Raw genomic sequence first — 18,685 nt, 5'->3', positions numbered from 1 at the left:
GTTCTCAAACTGCCACAGTTTTCCTCCCACCTCCCATTTCTTCTCCAGATATTGTTTCAGCTTCTCCCAGTCTGTGTTAAACTGCCCTGAGTCCAGATCTCTCAGTTTTCTTGTCATCTTGTCCATTTCAGCCATATACAGCAATTTGTAGATCCAATCTTCAATAGTTGGCACTTCTTGTACTTTCCATTTCTGCGCATACAAAAGTCTAGCTGCTGCAGTCATATAAAAAATCAACGTCCTATGATGGGCTGGAATTCCCTCCATTCCCAAGTTTAGCAGCAGGAGTTCTGGGTTCTTATTTATTTGAAACTGTAAAATTTCACTCATTTCTCTTATTATTTCCCCCCAGAACTGCCTAGCTACCTCACACGACCACCACATATGGTAGAGGGAGCCCTCATGTTTCTTACATTTCCAGCATTTATTAGAAGTATTCAAGTTCCCTAGCGCAATCTTCTTTGGTGTCATGTACCAACGATAGATCATTTTGAAAATGTTCTCTTTAATATTGATACATGTCGTTGTCTTCATTGTAGTTTTCCACAAGTATTCCCATGCCTCCATTGTTATTTCTTTATTGAAATTTATAGCCCATTTCACCATCTGTGTTTTAACTATCTCATCCTCAGTATACCATTTCAACAGTACTTGGTATACCTTGGATATTCTTTTCTTGTCTTCTTTAAGAAGGGTCTGCTCTAGTTCCGAGTTCTCTGTTCGTATGCCCCCTTTTGCAGAGTCCGAATTGTATAAATCTCTAATCTGTCTGTACTGGAACCAATCGTAATTAGGTGATAGTTCCTCTTGCGTCTTTATTCTAAGTTTAGATACTTCAATTTTAGTTATTTCTTTGTATGTTAAACATTGTTGTTCATTATCAACAGCTCTCGGATCTATCACCTCGTATGGAACCACCCACAAGGGGGTTCCTTCTTGTAAGTAAATTCTGTACTTCTTCCAGATTGTATATAAACTTCTCCTTACAAAATGATGTAGGAACATCGAGTTGACCTTTACTTTGTCGTGCCATAGGTATGCGTGCCATCCAAAAATTTTTTTATATCCCTCTAGGGCTAATAGTTTCTTATTCTTTAACGTCATCCACTCTTTTAACCAAACTAGGCAGATTGCATCATGATAAAGTCTCAAGTTGGGCAGTTGCATTCCGCCTCTTTCCTTTGCATCTTGTAGAACTTTAACTTTCACTCGAGGCTTCTTGCCTGCCCAAACAAAATCTGATATTTTCCTCTGCCATTTTTCAAATTGTTTAGAGTCTCTGATGATTGGTATTGTCTGTAGCAAAAACATTACTCTTGGTAACACATTCATCTTAACTGCTGCAATCCTGCCCAACCATGACAGATTCAGTCTATTCCATTTGGTCAAGTCTCTCTCTATCTGAGTCCATAATTTTTCATAATTATTCTTGAACAAATCTATATTTTTTGCAGTCAGCTCAACTCCCAAATATTTCACCTTACTAGTTACTTCACAGTCCGTTGTTTCCATTAACAATTGTTGTTTCTGCTTAGTCATGTTTTTGCATAATATCTTTGACTTCTTTTTGTTAATGAAGAAACCTGCCAAATCACCAAACTCCTTGATCTTATCTATCACTTTTGGCATGTTCTCCAATGGATCTTCTACAATTAACATTATGTCATCAGCAAATGCTCTAACCTTGTATGAATAGTCCTTTATTTTCATTCCTCGTATTTCCTCATCTTGTCGTATTTGTATCATCAGAATCTCCAATACTAAAATGAACAACAATGGAGATAACGGGCAACCTTGTCTTGTTCCTTTACTAATCGTCAATTTCTTGGTCAATTCATCATTCACTACAATTGCTGCAGTCTGGTCTCTATAGATTTCTTTAATTGCTCTGATGAATCTTTCTCCCAATTGTAGCTTTTCCATAGTGGCAAACAAAAAGTCCCAGTTTAAATTGTCAAACGCTTTTTCAGCGTCTACAAAGAAGAAACCAACCTCTTTATCACAACGCTTATCATAGTATTCAATAGCATTGATCACTGTCCTTAAATTGTCTCTTATTTGTCTGTCTGGCAAAAAGCCTGCTTGTTCTTCCTCTATGACTTCCGAGAGCCACCCCTTCAGTCTCTTCGCCAATATCTTCGCAAAAATTTTATAATCATTATTAAGTAGTGATATAGGTCTGTAATTTTTCACGTTAGTCAAATCTTGGCCCTCTTTAGGGATCAATGATATATTCGCTTCGCTCCAAGTGTCTGGAATTCTTTGATCCCTAAAAACTCCATTCATCACCTCTTTTAGGAATGGTGCCAGTTCATTGGCCATTGTCTTATAAAATTTAGCCGTAAGTCCATCTGGCCCTGGCGCCTTTCCTAGATTTGCAGATTGTATTGCCTTGCTTATTTCCTCATCGGTTACTTCACTGTTCAACTTGTTTCTCCAAGCTTCCGAGATCTCTGGAAGTTTAGTTTTCTCCAAATATGATGCTATTGATTCTTTGGTTACTTCTTTTTTGTTATACAGCTTAGCATAGAATTTATAAAAGGCTCTACTAATGGTAGTCTGCTCCAGATACGTTTTATTTTCTTCACAGATTTTATTTATTATTTTCTTTTCCCTTTTCTTCTTCAATTGCCATGCCAAATATTTCCCAGGTTTATTAGCACCCTCAAAAGCTTTTTGATTCAGTCTTTTAAGGTTCCACTCCAATTCTTTATTACTCATTGCTGTTAACTGTTCTTGAAGAATTTTGATTTCCTGATATATTTTCTTTTTCCCTGGTCTCTTTTTTAACTGTGCTTCTTTGGCCTTTATTTTCTCCTCAATCTCTTGTCTTTTCTCCTCTTTCTTTTTCCTTGCTCTGCCATTTAAGTCCATTAGTATGCCCCTTACAACCGCCTTGTAAGCATCCCAAACTTTATTGGTTGGTACTTCTTTATTCACGTTGTATTGTATAAAAAACTTTGTCTCTCTTCTCAATATTTCCATATTCTCACTTTCCTGTAACAAGTCCTCATTTATTCTCCAGGCTTTCCTTTTCCTCCTTTTTCCAAATTTCCACATAATTGGATTGTGATCTGAGCCTACCATCGGCATTATTTCTACCTCCTTAGTCCATAACGCTAAGTCCTTTGAGGCCCAGATCATATCAATTCTTGATAATGTAAGATGCCTTGCAGAATAAAAAGTAAACTGTTTGGTTTTAGGATATTCTCTCCTCCATACGTCTTCGAGAATCTCTTGTTGAATCAACTCAAAAAAAAGCTTTGGCAATAGTCCTCTTTTCTTTTGTGCTGTTGTAGTCTTTTTGTCTAGTTCCAACTCTGTCACTCCATTGAAATCTCCAGCAAGAATTATCTGGTCATATACAAGATCATCTAAATGCTTCCTTAAATCCTCAAAGAAGCTTTCCTTTGCACCGTTAGGTGCATAAAGTCCGACTACCAACACTCTCTTTAAATTCCAATTACATTCCACTGCTACAAATCTAGCTTCCACATCTCTCATAACAAATTTTGGCTGCAGCTCCTCTTTTATGTACAACACCACTCCTCTTTTTTTCTTGTTAGAGGCCGCTACAAATTCTTTGCCCAATTTTCCAGATTTTAAATATTTTACATCCTGTTTTCTAATATGGGTCTCCTGCAAACAAACAATATCACATTTTTGTTTTAGTAGCCAATGAAAAATATTTTTCCTCTTATTCGGTGAGTTTAGTCCATTTACATTCCAAGATAATACTTTACACTCCATATTCATGGTTTTGTTGGTAAGTCTTTTTCATTGTCCTTGATAAATCTCTCCATCTCCCGCTCAGATCTGATGCGTTTTTTTGCCCCTCCAAACTCAAAGGACACTCCTTCCGGTAACTCCCATCTGTACCTGATATTCATGTCCTTCAAAGTCTGAATTAGCACTCTATATTTTTTCCTGTCCAGTAACACTGATCTGGGCAGTTCCTTCATTATGATAATCGTCTTGCCATCAATCTCCAATGGATCTTGAAATTGTTTTGTCACAATCCTCTCTTTCATGTTTCTAGTTGTAAACTGCACAATCACATCCCTTGGTAGTTTCCTCTGGGTTGCAATTCTCGAGTTCACACGGTACGCCACATCTAGGATAGCCACAATTTCCTCCTCTTCCTTCCCCAGGTAATCAGCCAACACCTCAGTCATCTGTTCTTGCGCTGACTTCCCTTCCACTTCCGGCAGACCACGAAAACGAAGCTGCTTCTCCATGTGTTTAGTTTCTGCAACTGACATCCTCCCCTTCACCAGTCTCATCTCTGTTTGTTGCGTGTCTATTAAATTCTCCATCGCGTCTTCTACTGTTTTAACTCTCTGCTGCGTTCCTTGTAATTCACTACTAATCGTTTCCACGCCTTTTTTCACTTCTGACAGCTCCGACTTTACTGTCTGTGTAACTTCTTTGACCTCTTTAATAAGCTCCAGTTTCGTGTCCTTAAGTTCTTTCATCATGTCTATAAGTTTTTTGTCCAAATTTTCTATCGCCGATTGCCACTCTTTTTTCGACATCGTGGGGCTTGCTTTAGCTCGCTCCCACGAATCTGCTCTCTTCCTTAGCTCCGTGGCGTATATTTAAACGTTTTCCTTTTTTTCAAATGTCCCAATCTTTGCCAAAATTAATTTTTTTGTATCCAAAATGTCGGGCGTCTTTTCTCTATGGTTTCTCTATGTTATTGTAATCCAAGATGGCCTACTTCCTCTTCCGCTGAAGCCGCGACCCTTCCCCTTTCAAAAATGGCGATTCCCTGCTTCCTGTCCGTCGGCAAGGGCCGCTTCCCTCCAGCCACTCTATTGTTGTTACGCACTTCCTGTCTCCCGTCTTCCCACAGCAGGTCTCGCGATGGTGTCTTTTTCCCACAGCTCCGAAACCACAGGTATTCAAAACAATAGTCCAATTTTTGCAATAACTTCTTTAAATTTAGTCTCTTTTAAAATACAACTCCTGCCGAGTCTTCGCCTCCTTTTCACTAGTCTGTTGCAGTTTAAAAATCTACTTTCTTTCTTCTCTGTTTTTATCAATCTGTCCCGTTTCAAGAGATAGCGATCTTTACCTTCTCTTCAGCTTTCTCGGGTTGTAATCGCTGTTTCGATCTTAAATTCTCCTCTCGACTTCCCTCCCCGATCGAAGCTTGGGTATGTAGGTCTTATGCCAGCCGAATTGGCCCCAAAACTGCCGCAGAGATTATAGCCGACCCGTCGCAAGGTGGGACCTCAAGGATCAGGGGGGAGACTCCTTGTGTAGAGCCCCCCCTCGTCCGAGATCTAACTCACCCTAGGGTCTTGAGCGTTCTTTGCCTGCTCCCCGCCTGAGAGCAGTCGGCCGCGGGTTATTTTCACCCCTCCGGCCGGTTAAAACGGCAGTCCGGTCAGCTCCACAAATGGAGCTGCGTTAGACCTCCATGAATCCCAAACCGGAAGTCCGCACATGTCCTATTCTCAACCACATTACCAAAGGCAAAGTAAGGGGAGGGTGTGAAAGGGCAACTGCTTGTACCCACAAGAGCTCAGCCAGAAACGCATTCTATGAACATTACTGGAGCAAAAACTTTTCATTTTCTCCCAAAGTTCCTGTCCCCCAGAGAGGGCCTCATCCCCAAACTTCTTGGAAAGCAGAGCAGATACAAATTGAAGGACATCATCACATGGTTTCACTGAACACTGTCCTCATTGTGGGGAAAACAGGAAGATACTGGGCTAAGCACGTTTGAGCAGAAGCTGCCTTCCTGAAAAACCTAAACACTGCTTGCTTTGTACAAATGAAACAATTTATCTTTGTGGAGTATTGATCCTCAGTCCTGCTGTAGTCTGAACATTCATCGTCACACCCAGATGTTCACAAGGCTCTCTCCTGCAACCCCAGAGGGCAGGCAGCTTCCCCTCCCTCTAGGAAAAGCCAAGATTTTCTGGGTAGCAGATTCTACACAACTGAGAGGTGCAGAACATACAAACTTGGCTGTACCTTCCCACTACATATATAACTGAGCTGAGAGTGAGAGCAACAAAAGTTGTGTGTGAACATGTGCAGTCTGTACCTTGCGAACAGGGATGTAGTCCCCCTCACTGGAAGTGATCTCCACCTCAATGCGCTCCATCAGTCCTTCCAGCTGCTCTCGCACGTCCCGGGCTCGTCTCATAGAACGGAACTGGATGAAGTTCTCATAGCACCACTGCATGGAGTAACCACTCTCCACCCACTGCAAAAAAAAAAAAAAGGTTCAGGCCGAGGCCAGCCACTTCCCATCACCTGGGGTACCACAGCCAACTATGGGTTTGAGCAAGACCACACCCCTGAGCATTACCAATGGCCTGTCCATACCTGGCCCTGCCAATGTAGTTCTAATAATTCAGAGCACCCCGATATTCCTGATGCCTCCTGGAAGCACAAAACCACCTAGCCCCCCTCAGTGCTAGTCAGCAGTCAACTTTTAAAATATCTCATTACTTGACAAAAGCAGTTCAGTCTAAAATGAAAATCCTACTCCTTGGGCCTGAACTCAAGAACTGGTGTGGTATTGTTAGTGTTGAACTAGGATCAAATCGCTCTTGTACCATGAAGGTCACTGGGCAATCTTAACCCAACCAAGCCAGTTTGGTATAGTGGTTAAGAGTGCAGGACACTAATCTGGAGAACCAGGTTTGATTTCCCACTCCTCCACTTGAAGCCAGCTGGGTGACCTTGGGTAAGTCACAGCTTCTAGAAACTCTCTCACTCCTACCCACCTCACAGGGTGCTTTGTTGTGGGGATAATAATAACATACTTTGTAAACCGCTCTGAGTGGGCATTAAGTTATCCTGAAGGACGGTATATAAATTGAATGTTGTTGTTATCTTCAAAAAAACACTTGCATCTTCCAATTCCTTGAAGTTTTAAAGAGCTAAATCAGTTTTCCCCAATAAGAAAGGCCCACAAGAGTTGCCAAACACAGAAACAGGAATCTTGCCTGAACTCTCTCTACCAAAGGAGTACACATACATATCTCTGGCACACCAATACGATCTTCAGAGGCTATGCAGACAATCCTGTCTCAGTGATTAAATTCACTCCTAAACTAATCCAGTCAAGTGTCTAGTCCATAATTCTAATGATGCAGAACCCATAACTCTCCTGAACAATGCGATAGAGAACTTACTACAATCTAGGTTCAGTTTACATCAAGCATCCCCTATAGGGAGACACCTGTCACTCGCTCCTTTCCCCAAGTCCGCCTGGGATTTAACTGCAACAGATGCCTGATGGACTCTGCACCTCTCCCCATCCCTTCCTTCAAAGCTTATGAGTTTTTCTTGACCTGATTGTAAACATTGAGAAGCACCAGGTGATCCCCACCAGGCAGGAAGAAATTCATGCGAGCGTTGTCAGCATGGACAACTTTGTCCTTGGGCCGGTAGAAGATGGCATTGTTGACCGACAGCATGGCAGCAATGGTGAGGATCTGCTCCGAGCACTTGTACCTGGAAGGGGAGGAATGGAGCACTGTTATGGGCTGGCAACGGAGTAGCTGATCAGAAAAGAGATAAGCATGAAAAGGGGAAAAAATAGAGACCGGGGAAGAGAAAATCAATATTGCTGCATGAAAAGAACGTATTCCCTAAAAGTGATCCAACATAGGGGTTTTGGTGTGTGTGTGTGTAAGTGTATTTCTTTTTACCAAGGCTAGGACAGAAAACAGGCAAAGAAATAATCCGTCTTTTATGAAGGCAGTATTAACAGTAAAATACTCTAGACTGAACAATATCCTCTTGGATCCACCTAGAAAGCTATTTTAGTGGGTTGGGGGACTTTGGGGGAAGGGGGGTGACTGCAAGAAGAAAACAACAGAAAAGCAGGCAATCCAAGCAAGCCAAAAGACGACTGGGAGGATTTTTATCATTCGGAAGAGCTGTCTGACTTCTCAGTAAAAATTAATCTCCCAGCCTGCAAATGATGGCATGTATCAAACTATTCAATGCATAGAAATTTTCCTGCATTCTTCTCTACTCTTGAACCCCTTTCCAACCATTGGAAAGATCTTTTCTGGAGTCAAGGGATCCATGCAGAGCAGCAGCTGTCTGAGTCCGTTAGCTGAAGAGGGGAGGAACAAAGGGATGAAACTGACCCTTTTCCTCAGTGGCATTGTGCCTGGAGAAGAGGAAGGAGAAACAATTTCACCCCCTTGGCCTTCCTCACTCCAGCCTAACCCAGACACTGGGAATGGTCTTTCCAGGTATCTGAAGAGGCTGCAGAAATGGAGAGGAATGCTGGAAAACTCCGTGTTCCAAACAAAACCAGTGTGTATAGTGATCAGAGTGCTAGACTAGGATCTGGGAGAAATGAATGAAGCCCTGCCCTCAAGTCATAGCTCATTTATGGCAACCTCTGGCAGGGTTTTTATGGCAGGCAACTAACAGAGGTGGTTTGCCTCTGCCTGTCTCTGCAACCTTGTTGGAGGTCTCCCATCTAATTGCCAACCAAGGCCAATCTTGCTGAGCTTCTGAGATCTGACAAGAACAGGCTATCCTGGTCAGGGCAGGATCTGGGAGTATGTGTGTTATGTGCCGTCAAGTGATTTCCAACCTGTAGTGACCCTATGAATGAAAGACCTCGAAAATGCCCTGTCATTTACAGACTTTCTTAGATCTTGCAAACTACAGGATGTGGCTTTTTACTTTAAATGGCTTATCTTGAAAACCCTATGATGAAGATCTGGGAGACCCATGTACAAATCCATGGAAACTTGTTGGGTGATCTTGGGCCAGTCACACACTCAGTCTAACCTACCTCACAGGGTTGTTGTGAAGATGAAATAGAGGAGAGGAGAATGATGGAAAGCCATTTTGGGTCCCCAGTGGGAAGCAAGATCCGGTTTAAATGAAGTAAATTAATGTACAAAAGTGGTAGGATACTGCCCACTATATTGAGAACATCTTGTGTAATATCAGAAAACAGTGTACTGTATCTAGTTGTAATGCTATTGTTCACTGGTATCTGAGGAAATTGGAATTATGAAAGGGAGCCAGATAGGAGGCCAGGAATCAGGAGACGCATGAAGGTCCCAAAACAAATGAAAGAGCAGAAGCTAGGCTTAGCAGGTATCATCTATTGCAAAGAGAATGAAGGCTGTGAGGAACTCACTGTTCTGAAGCCAGAATCATCTTTGACAACATAGGATCCACAGGAAGCTCTGCCATCTTGCGGCCCAACTAGATACACAACACACAGTGGTCAAGCCTGAGCAAAGAACTCATAAGCTGCCTCATTTAACAGCTCCTCAGATCTCAAATCGAAAATTAGTATTATACAGTCAGAATAATGTTTAGTGCATGTGGCCAAAAGTTATCACAATTAAGCAAACAAAACACCTAAGTAAAGCATGAACAATAAATGATTATAATGTTAACAACACATAAAAGTACATTAAAGCACATTAACACCTCTCCTATGTCCTTGGGGCAGGGACAGATGACAACAGAAGTTTACTAATGACCTAAGAGCACCCAAAAACAAAAGCCAGTGAGGTATGATAGTGGGGTGTTACACTTGGATTGGGGTGACCTGACTTCTCAAACTCCCCTCAGCCATGAGGCTCACTCAATGATTTTTTGGGTAGTTATATTCCAGCATAACCCACCTAAGAAAAGCTGAAGAGATGGATGCCAGCCTGAGCTTGCTGAAGGAACGGTAAGGTGGAAACGTAAACAGCAATTTCTTTTGGTGAATGAGGTATCCAACTCCACAATACTTTCAGTATACATTCCACAATCCAACTCCACAATACATTCCAGGTATCCAACTCCACAATACATTCAGTATATATTCAGTAAACAACAGCAATTTCTTTTGGAGAATGAGGTATCCAACTCCACAAAACACTGGGCCTTCATTTAACAGCAAAGGGGAGGGCAATTGCTTCTCACCCCTTCTTCCACTCACTCCCTTCTTCCACTCATGCCTATGACCTCCGAAGCTGAAGAAAATTCTCCTAAGGATTCCTCTCAAGTCCCATCCCTGATATACACTCTTTCTTTATAAATGTTCTAATTAAGTTTTTTTAATGTTAGCACATATCATTACCCACTTTGAGCCCTTGGGATGTGGTGGGATATCAGCTAAATAAATGCCAGTTATTACCATGTGAACAGCTAAAAGGACTTGGCACATCTATTCCCCCTCATGCCCCCAACCCCCGCAGAACTGACAACGAAAATCACCAGGGAGAGCTGTCTAAGGACTAGGCACCAAGGAGAAAATGGTATCATAATACATCCCACCCACACCCCCAGACCTGTTTCACTACCTGCCTCAGCATGGCGCATTTTTCAGTCTTGTGAAATACAGAGATGCATAATGAATCCAATCAAAGGTGGGGGAGGGGTGAAGAATCTTTCAACAAGAGTTCTGCTGAGGTCTCTGTCACAAGATGATGGAACATTATTTCACATGGAGAAACAAGGAAATCCTTGTCTCCGCTGGCTTTTATACTGCTGCCACTGACAGTGAAGCTCCAACCTTTCCCACTTCCACCTCTATTCCCCCTGGAGAAGAAGCCAGATGGCTTGAGAAGCCAGTGTGGAATCCTGACTAAAAAGTCACATTCGGACCCAAGTAATCTTACCTTGGTGAGCTCACCAAGGTGATTGAGGGCTCCCAAGGCATACAGTTGCTCCAGGGCTAGAACTAGGGTTTCATGGGGTGGTGGGTCCATGAAGTCAAAGTGGATGAGATCGTTGATGCCTGAAGGGGGAGACAGAGGAAGGCCAAGCTAAGAAACTTGCATGCTAGTCCCACCCCCCTCCCAAGTGTCTGCACTGTCAGGGAGAACGCATGATGCTCCCTCATAGTGAATAAGACCTTTGGTCTATCAAGGTCAGTACTGGCTGCTCTGACAAGCAGCGGCTCTCCAGTGCTTCAGGCAGAGGGCTTTCACATCATCTGCTACCTAATCCTTTGAACTGGAGATGCCAGGGTTGAATCTGGGATCCTCTACTATTGAGCTACCTCCCCCACAAAAGCTTATCCAGTGAGAAAGCCTTCACACCACCATGCAAGACAGAGTACACAACTTTCCCATCCTAGGCGGCCTACCCAGGCTCTTGAGCAGCAGCACCACGTTGCCTAGGTTGGTCCTTTGGATCTCCGGTACAGTGGTCTCTTCCATCTCGTTCTTGTAAGCCCAGGCTGTGTAGAGGCGGAAGCACTTCCCTGCAGCCACGCGACCAGCTCGCCCTGCTCTCTGGTTGGCAGAAGCCTTCCAGGACAGGGAGAACAGCATAAAGTGAGGAAGAGGGGGAGGGCCTCACAAGAGAATTTGTATCTGTTTAGTCACATTACTTATAGTCTGCCTTTCTCACTAAGAATCAAGGCAAATCAACCTTTACACAATGTAAATCAACAGGATGATACATCAGTAAGTGTGGGAGGGGCTGTCCTTACCAAGTCAAAGTTGAATGGAAGGACTGTTACAAGGACTAGCAAATATTCAGTGAAATAAATAGGCATATAATTAGGGTTAAAAAAAAACCATGGCAAAACCAGTTGGAAGAATTTTGTTACATAGTTCTGAATCTGACTGAGTTGGCTTTTACTGGGTACACCACCTCCTCATTTTTGGTATCAAGTTGACCTAGCTGCTGTCTAGTATGTACAGAATATTTCAGCTTTCACTTGGCTTAAGTTTGCATCCCTCCTGACTGTGGAGAAGGCTGCTTGAAAAAAACTATGGAACTATGAAACAGGACACAGGTGGGCATGACGTAAAAAAAAACTCTCACCACACCAATGCTTGAGGCATGCAGAAACATTTTGGTATTTTCATGAATATTTTTAAATCCACGAGGACCAGAAACTCTCCTTTGAAACATGCCCCCAAAGCACAGATCTTTGAGAATCCAAATTCTTCACCGTGAGCAGGGCTGGCCCGCCCATTGAGGCTGGCCCAGCAGCCGCCTCAGGGCGCAAAGGTGCCGGAGGGGCGCCAGCCCGGGGGCAGGGGCACTCGCCACAGAGCTGCTGTCGCCACTGCTGGCCAGCAGTGTGTGCTGGCAGCGGCAGCGTGGGGCAGCTGAGTGGGCAGCCTCCTGTTCAGTTGCTCTGCGGGGCCAGGCGCAGCCAGCAGCCAGGACGGCCGGTTGCTCCTGGCCCGCAGAGCAACTGAAAGGGAGGGCTGGAAGGCCCCTCACGCGCGCACCAGCCCTGCGTGATGATGTCACACACAGTGACATCATCATGCAGCCCGGTGCGCATGCACACTTGCGCACGTGTACACAGAGGCAGCCGTTAAGCTGCCTCAGGTGCTAGCAATGCTCGAGCCGGCCCTGCCAGTGAGATTCTGTGCGTGGAGTTGCACAAAAAATGCACTGATCTTCTCTACTAAAGTGGTCCCAATACATTTAGAACACATCAAGAGAATTTGATGTCATCTACCCCATTAGATTCCCTTGCCCAACAGTCACTAAAGCTACCCTGTAATTTGTGCCTACTTCCTAGTCATCTACACAGGTTCACACAACCATCAATGCATAAGAACTTGGGTAATCAAGACACTGCAAGAAATGTTGCTGGTAAATTCATGGTGTCCCCATGTCATATTCCACATTACACAGTGTGATTAAGATCATGTGGCTTTATAAAACCATTGTCATAGGTCTCTAATTTATCGTGCTCAGTCCGTTAGCCGGATGAAAAGACCAACCCTGTAACCCCATCAGCACTTGGTATTTTACATCTGGCAGCCCCCCCGCCCCCATGTTAAAACCAATTTGATAAGAATTGCAAGTAGGACAAGGTTTGCAGTGTAAACAACGCTGCAAATGAATCAGTCTCGGCAGGATGGAAAAAGATATGGAAGGCAGGTACCCGAGAGCACGGGGTGACAATGAGCGACTCCATGCCTGTGCGAGCATTGTAGCTCTTCTGCTTGCAAAAGCCGGGGTCAATCACATAAATGATGCCATCTATAGTCAGAGAGGTCTCCGCAATGTTTGTGGCCACGACAACCTGGAAAAGGGAGGAACAGGGCACATCACTCAGCCAGAGGTTAGATCCCCTCTCCTGAACACCGTTTATCTGAAACTGACGGTGGCTACAGCTGTGTCCTTTTGCAGCCTAAGCTACACCCTTTCAACCACCAACCTGAGAATCCAAAGCATGTCTTTATCCTGTGCCCCCTTTAGAGCAATAAGCTCTGCATTCTAAATGATCGATGCCTAAACCCACATCCCCCAAAATCATCTCTCCTTCCATAGTGTCTCCTCCCCATGTTCACAGCGCTACTCCCCTCCAGAGAGCAGTATGTATAAAGCCCACTCCTAACAGCCAAAGCTTTGTTCCATTCTTGCTTCTCAGTTCCACACAAGAGGCTCCTACCTTCCGAGCCCCTGGTGGGGTTGGTTCAAAGATTTTGGCTTGCATGTCAGAAGGCAGGTTAGCATAGATGGGGAGTACTAGGAGCTCTGCAATTTTGGAGCCCAGCCGACGGCAGCGGTCCTGCAACATCTCACAGCACGCTTCGATTTCTTCCTGCCAATAGAAAATAGAGAGTTAGGTGCTTGGCAAATGTACAACAAAATCTAAAATAAGGCAGGGGAAGGTATATTAAGGAGACTCACCTGGCCAGTGAGGAAAACCAGGATGTCCCCTCGGGGCTGCGTAACATGGATCTGTAGCACTGACACCACACAGGCCTCCAGGTAGTCAGCCTCAGGGGCCTAACAGCAAAGGTCAGGAGGAGATCAGTTACTGTGCCTGCATTCGTCTCCAGGAGTCCCAAGTCCACTGAGCCACTCAGCAAGGACACATTCAGCTTCCACACTCTCAACTTCTGCTGTCTCCTTCATAGGCTACCTGCCTTTCCCCTCTACTATTTGATCTCCTCTAGGACACTTACCATTCCTTATGCTATCCTGGCTATTCCACACCAACGTGTTTGGATATTCTGCTCCCTCAGCTACAAATGCCCCCCAACAAGTTACTCCTCATCCTAGGCATCACTACCTTTTGGGGATCTGACACACATAAGGGACGGTTCTATCACCCTAAAGAGCAACTTTATGCATCTGCTAAGTACTGTGATACTCATTTGCAACACTTCGTAACCAACAACAGCAACAAAAAAAGTAATCTGCTATGGAAACACATGCTTTGGGTAAATTCACACAATCAGTGTTTACTAGGAAATCTCACTATAAGTGAATTTCCCTACAACCGTTATCAATGATCCTGCATGTCGTGCTTACAGTTTTACTGGCAGTGCGGGAGAAAAAGGACTCTTTTTTAATTCTTTACAGGGGAATGTTAGCTATACAAATAAGACACACATCACATCTCTGCCCACAAGGATATCGAGCTTTATACAATCAGAAGAATAAATCTATTCTCCTGCGGAACTGGCCTTCCTTTTAGTAATTTTGGCCAATTAACTACAGTTGAAGTCATTTAAAAAGACCAAACCCAATACCCCAAGATTTGCTTACAGCCCGATTCCTGCATAGAAATAGGAAGTCTGCATGAGCCAGTCTGTATCACCTGGCTTTGTGGAGTGATGGACAGGCCTTATGGAAGAAGAATCTTCTGAAATTACTCACTTCCTGGAAAGGCTACAATAACTTCAGGCATCTGAAAATTTTAGGCATGTGTTTGTGGTGGGGAGATCCTTTTGAAGGGCTGCGGGGCTGGAGAAGGTGTCGGTTGGATGCAACACAAGAACTGGGGATCCAGTTTCAAGCCTTTCTAACCAGGCACACCAAGCTCAGCCCTCTTTTGGGCAACACAACATCCCCTTTTTCTGTACACCTCAGCAATTGGTTATGACTTAGCTGCAGGCAAACCCTGGGAAACAAAGAATGCATACATAGTGGGAAACAGAGAAACCACTGGGGCAGTCCAAAATCAAGTGAGATAAATTAGTTTACTTTAGAGAAAACCTCAGTGCTATTTGGCATACCTTGTGTGTTTCAGCATTAACACACAAGGTATGGCAAACATCTAGGGGTGCATGCATTCCACATCACCAATTCAATTCCAACCATAGGTGTCGACATTCAAGAACTCCTGATTTGTTTCATTTTTTAAAAAAAAATCAAGCTTCTAGCCCTGACAACATATATATGGGCATAGATCCTCCGATGTGGCTCCACTTCCTTGGTCTCTCATCCCTCTTGCAGGCCTCTCATTCTGCCAACCCTGCTGACCTTAGTGTAGTAGATGTCAACAGGGAAACGGCGCCCAGGAATACGAAAGATGGGGGCATCGTCAAAGAAGGTGGAGAAACGCTCTGTGTCCAGGGTCGCGCTGGCAATCAGCACCTTCAGCTCAGGCCTGAAGCGAGCGATGTCCTTGATCAGCCCAAAGAGGATGTCTGTGTGCAGCGTCCGCTCATGAGCCTCATCTATGATGACGACACTAGGGAGGAAGTTGGAGAGCTTGTACCCCAGGACTGCTGCTGATCACTGGCACAGCACTGGCAGTCTACAGACATTGGTGTATTCATCCTAAAGGAGGCCGGTATTTAACTGAGGACGGCAGAAACCTCCCAAGACCACACAATGAACCCTTTCATGTTCGAGTCAAATGCGTCCTATCCTCTGGATCATACTGTGCCATATAAATGCCACCCTTGGATTAATTCTTGGGACTAATACAGGGACACTAGACTGAATGGCATTCCTTGCTCAGTTATATGTTTGACTAAAGGAGGATACAGCAGAAGCTTATAAAATGATACACAGGGTGGAGAAAGGGGATAGAACCAACTTTTCCTCCCTCCCGCAAGATACTACAACTTGGAGGCAGGGACCCAATTAAGTTGCTAACAATGGGAAGACAAGAGGAAGCACTTGTTCACTCAAAGAATAATTAACATGGGAATTGATGGCCACAGCAAGATTGGTCCATCAATGGCTCTTAGCCTTGGTGAGTAAAGGGAGAATCCATATACAGAAGCAGTGAACCTTGGAATACCAGTGGTGGGGGGCCTTGGCCTCTATGCCCTCCTTGTTGGCCCCTCCAGGGCAACTGGTTGGCTACTGTGTGAAACAGGATGCTGGACTAGAGAGGGACCACTGGTCATACAATCTTTACAAGCCCCTACTCAAAGTACTTAGTGTGGAGCATTTTGTGAACCTCTCCTATTCCAGCAGCACAGATTATCTTGGCCTTGCATCTTCATCAACGCCTCATCAAGGCTGGCTTCCCTCTCTATTTTGCTGTGTGCTTACAGTAATGACAGCAGTGACTGCATTTATACATCACACTTCATTTCTGTTAAGTAAAAATGTACACAAACCCAACTGGCTTCTGGGCTCTCTTTCGCACCTTGCTCTCCCCCCTGCCATGAGTATGGAGAATTGTGGATAAAAATTAACTCCAATTACTCATGGCTCAAGGATTCATGAATTAGTCTTGCCCTGACCTAACCCTGGTTAATCCACATGCCTGCACTTGCACATCAAGGGTAATAACCTGAAGTGGCTTTTATCTATGATGCTCTGTGTAAGAAGGCAGAAGCAAACCATCAGAGCCTGGCAACAACCTGGAGCTTGTGCACATTTTTACTTACTGCAATTGTAACATCTGAATGCACACGTAGCGTGATCTGCCTTTATAACAGCAGCACAACATAGGATTTTCTCAAATTCAGAAAAGTTACCTTTTGAACATTTGATAACAAAATGAGCTCAGAAACATGTACAAGCGAAGGATGCAAGGGTATAAAGTGATGCCTTCCCACCCTTAACATTCTGCTGAGATACTCATGTACTTTCTGGTAAGAATGGTTTCCTGGTTGCCCTCCAAACTTGAGGACTAGGCAATTGCTGTTGATTTTTGTTTTCCATACAGAAAGTGAGATATTCAAGCTTAGCAGCTACATTTCCCAGAAAAAAGCATTCAGTCTGCCTTTTGACAACTGTACTGAGACATATAGTGGTCCATGTTAAACTTCCCTCAGTCTTGCTCACGTACTCGGAAGGAACTCACTAACTCCACTGAATTCCAGACATCCTTTAGTATAGGAGTCAAAGCTGCTGCTCACCTGTAGCTGCTCAGGTCCGGCTCAGTGAGGAACTCCCTCAGCAGCATCCCATCTGTCATGTATTTCAGTACGGTCCGCTCCGAGGTGCAGTCCTCAAACCGGATGCTATAACCCACCTGTAGGAAGGCCATACAAGGTTAATCATGAAGCCACACTCACAGCTCCCACTGGAGCATGCTCAGACATGTGAGATGTGAAGAGGAAGGGAAGATTGTCATTACATTCCATGCAGGATAGGGAAAGATATCTAATTCAACCCCAAGATGGTCCACAAAAAAGGACATAAGTAAGAGAACTTGAAGTACAGGAAGATTTCTTCACCAAATAATACATTACTCCCTCCCCATTAGAAAAAGGTAATGAATTGCTCTCCCTGATTCCAAGTGACAACAGGCAATCGGGGGGTGGGGGGTGGGAGAGGTGTGGCTCAGTGGCAGAGCATCTGCTTGGCATGCAGAAAGTCCCAGCTTCAAGTCCCAGCATCTCTAGTTTAAAAGGTCAGGTATACCAGGTGATGTGGAAGACCTTTGCCTGAGGCCCTGGTGAGTCACTGCTATTCAGAGTAGAAAATAGTGGCTTTTGATGGACCAAGGGTTTAATTCAGTATAAGGTGGCTTTCACGTGTCATGTTCACTGTAATGCCCCCAGATTGAGAAAAGACAGTGACAAATGACAGCCAGATAGAATGCAGATCCCATTCACAAAATCTGGGTCCCACTCAGCTGGGTTGATAACTGCTTTCACTTTCCAAGATCAATTGCACAGAAGGAGGACAGGGCCTTCCCAACTACAAAACATATTCAGACAAATACAGTGGGGTTATAAGGATGACTAGAAAAGTGCAACCAGTGTGACACTCTGGGAAGAACGGGCAACTGAACCAGGGGCCTGAGACATCACCTTCTTCCCACTTCCCTATCACGTACTTCATTTCCAAGCTTGACCCCCATTTCCTGGGAGACGCGGGCAGCAACGCTCATCGCTGCCACTCGCCTGGGCTGGGTGCAGCCAATTTTCATTCCTTTCTCTGTGTAGCCCTGTTGGGAGAAAAGGAAATACCTATGATAACATACCACATATTCTCAGCATACATTTATAAAGGTTGCTTTGTCCAAGAGCTTCTTCACCGCAATGCATACTTAACATATGGAAATGGCTGCCACAAGAGGTGGCAGCAACTGCTGGCTTTAAAAAACTGGTCTTATTCTTCTTCCTGAAGGCAGCAAAGGAAGGGATGTGACAGTGACTGCAGTCCACTCCCCAGGCTTCCTGCAAACCTAGCTGTTGTTGCACTCTCTGCCGGATGAGTTATTAAAAAGTCTGGGTCGTTATAATAAAACCACGTTCATTTTTAGTATATCACTGATGCATTTGGGGTCCAAATTAATCCTGTTCTGAAGGAAGCATTTAAAAAGAGCAAACCTTTCTGCTCTTGTTCGTATTCCAATAAAGGCTGGACAGCTCCCATGCACTTCTTCTATTCAGTCTTGGCCAGTGTTTTCCCTTGTGAAACTGCATGTGTGTCAGCCAGTGGCCATTGTGACCAGTATAAAAAACAGTGAAAGGACTGGATGGCCAAATGGAAAGCTGAAGTTTGCCTGAAGTGGCCTACTACATCTGGGAAAACCTCACTTCAGACAACCACCCTAACA

At 44.3% G+C, this 18,685-nt stretch overlaps 1 protein-coding gene across 2 annotated transcripts in view; it reads right to left on the bottom strand.

Annotated features, from left to right (window-relative positions):
- DHX16 (DEAH-box helicase 16) overlaps positions 1-18,685 on the bottom strand; it is a 32,231-nt gene that overhangs the window by 4,338 nt on the left and 9,208 nt on the right. The window contains exons 8-18 of one of the 2 annotated variants that reach the window (XM_054975829.1): positions 17,960-18,070; positions 17,034-17,149; positions 15,193-15,403; positions 13,612-13,710; positions 13,370-13,522; positions 12,860-13,000; positions 11,090-11,252; positions 10,620-10,738; positions 9,140-9,207; positions 7,317-7,479; positions 6,059-6,220 (exon numbers count right to left, since the gene is read on the bottom strand). In XM_054975829.1, the coding sequence (XP_054831804.1) occupies positions 6,059-6,220; positions 7,317-7,479; positions 9,140-9,207; positions 10,620-10,738; positions 11,090-11,252; positions 12,860-13,000; positions 13,370-13,522; positions 13,612-13,710; positions 15,193-15,403; positions 17,034-17,149; positions 17,960-18,070 (1,506 nt within the window). Of the gene's footprint in view, positions 1-6,058; positions 6,221-7,316; positions 7,480-9,139; positions 9,208-10,619; positions 10,739-11,089; positions 11,253-12,859; positions 13,001-13,369; positions 13,523-13,611; positions 13,711-15,192; positions 15,404-17,033; positions 17,150-17,959; positions 18,071-18,685 lie in introns of those variants that run through there. The other variant, XM_054975830.1, reaches the window with a different exon arrangement.

Source organism: Eublepharis macularius, chromosome 4, assembly GCF_028583425.1.
Source record: "Eublepharis macularius isolate TG4126 chromosome 4, MPM_Emac_v1.0, whole genome shotgun sequence".
Classification (NCBI taxonomy): domain Eukaryota; kingdom Metazoa; phylum Chordata; class Lepidosauria; order Squamata; family Eublepharidae; genus Eublepharis; species Eublepharis macularius.
This window is presented reverse-complemented; position numbering and strand designations above follow the sequence as displayed.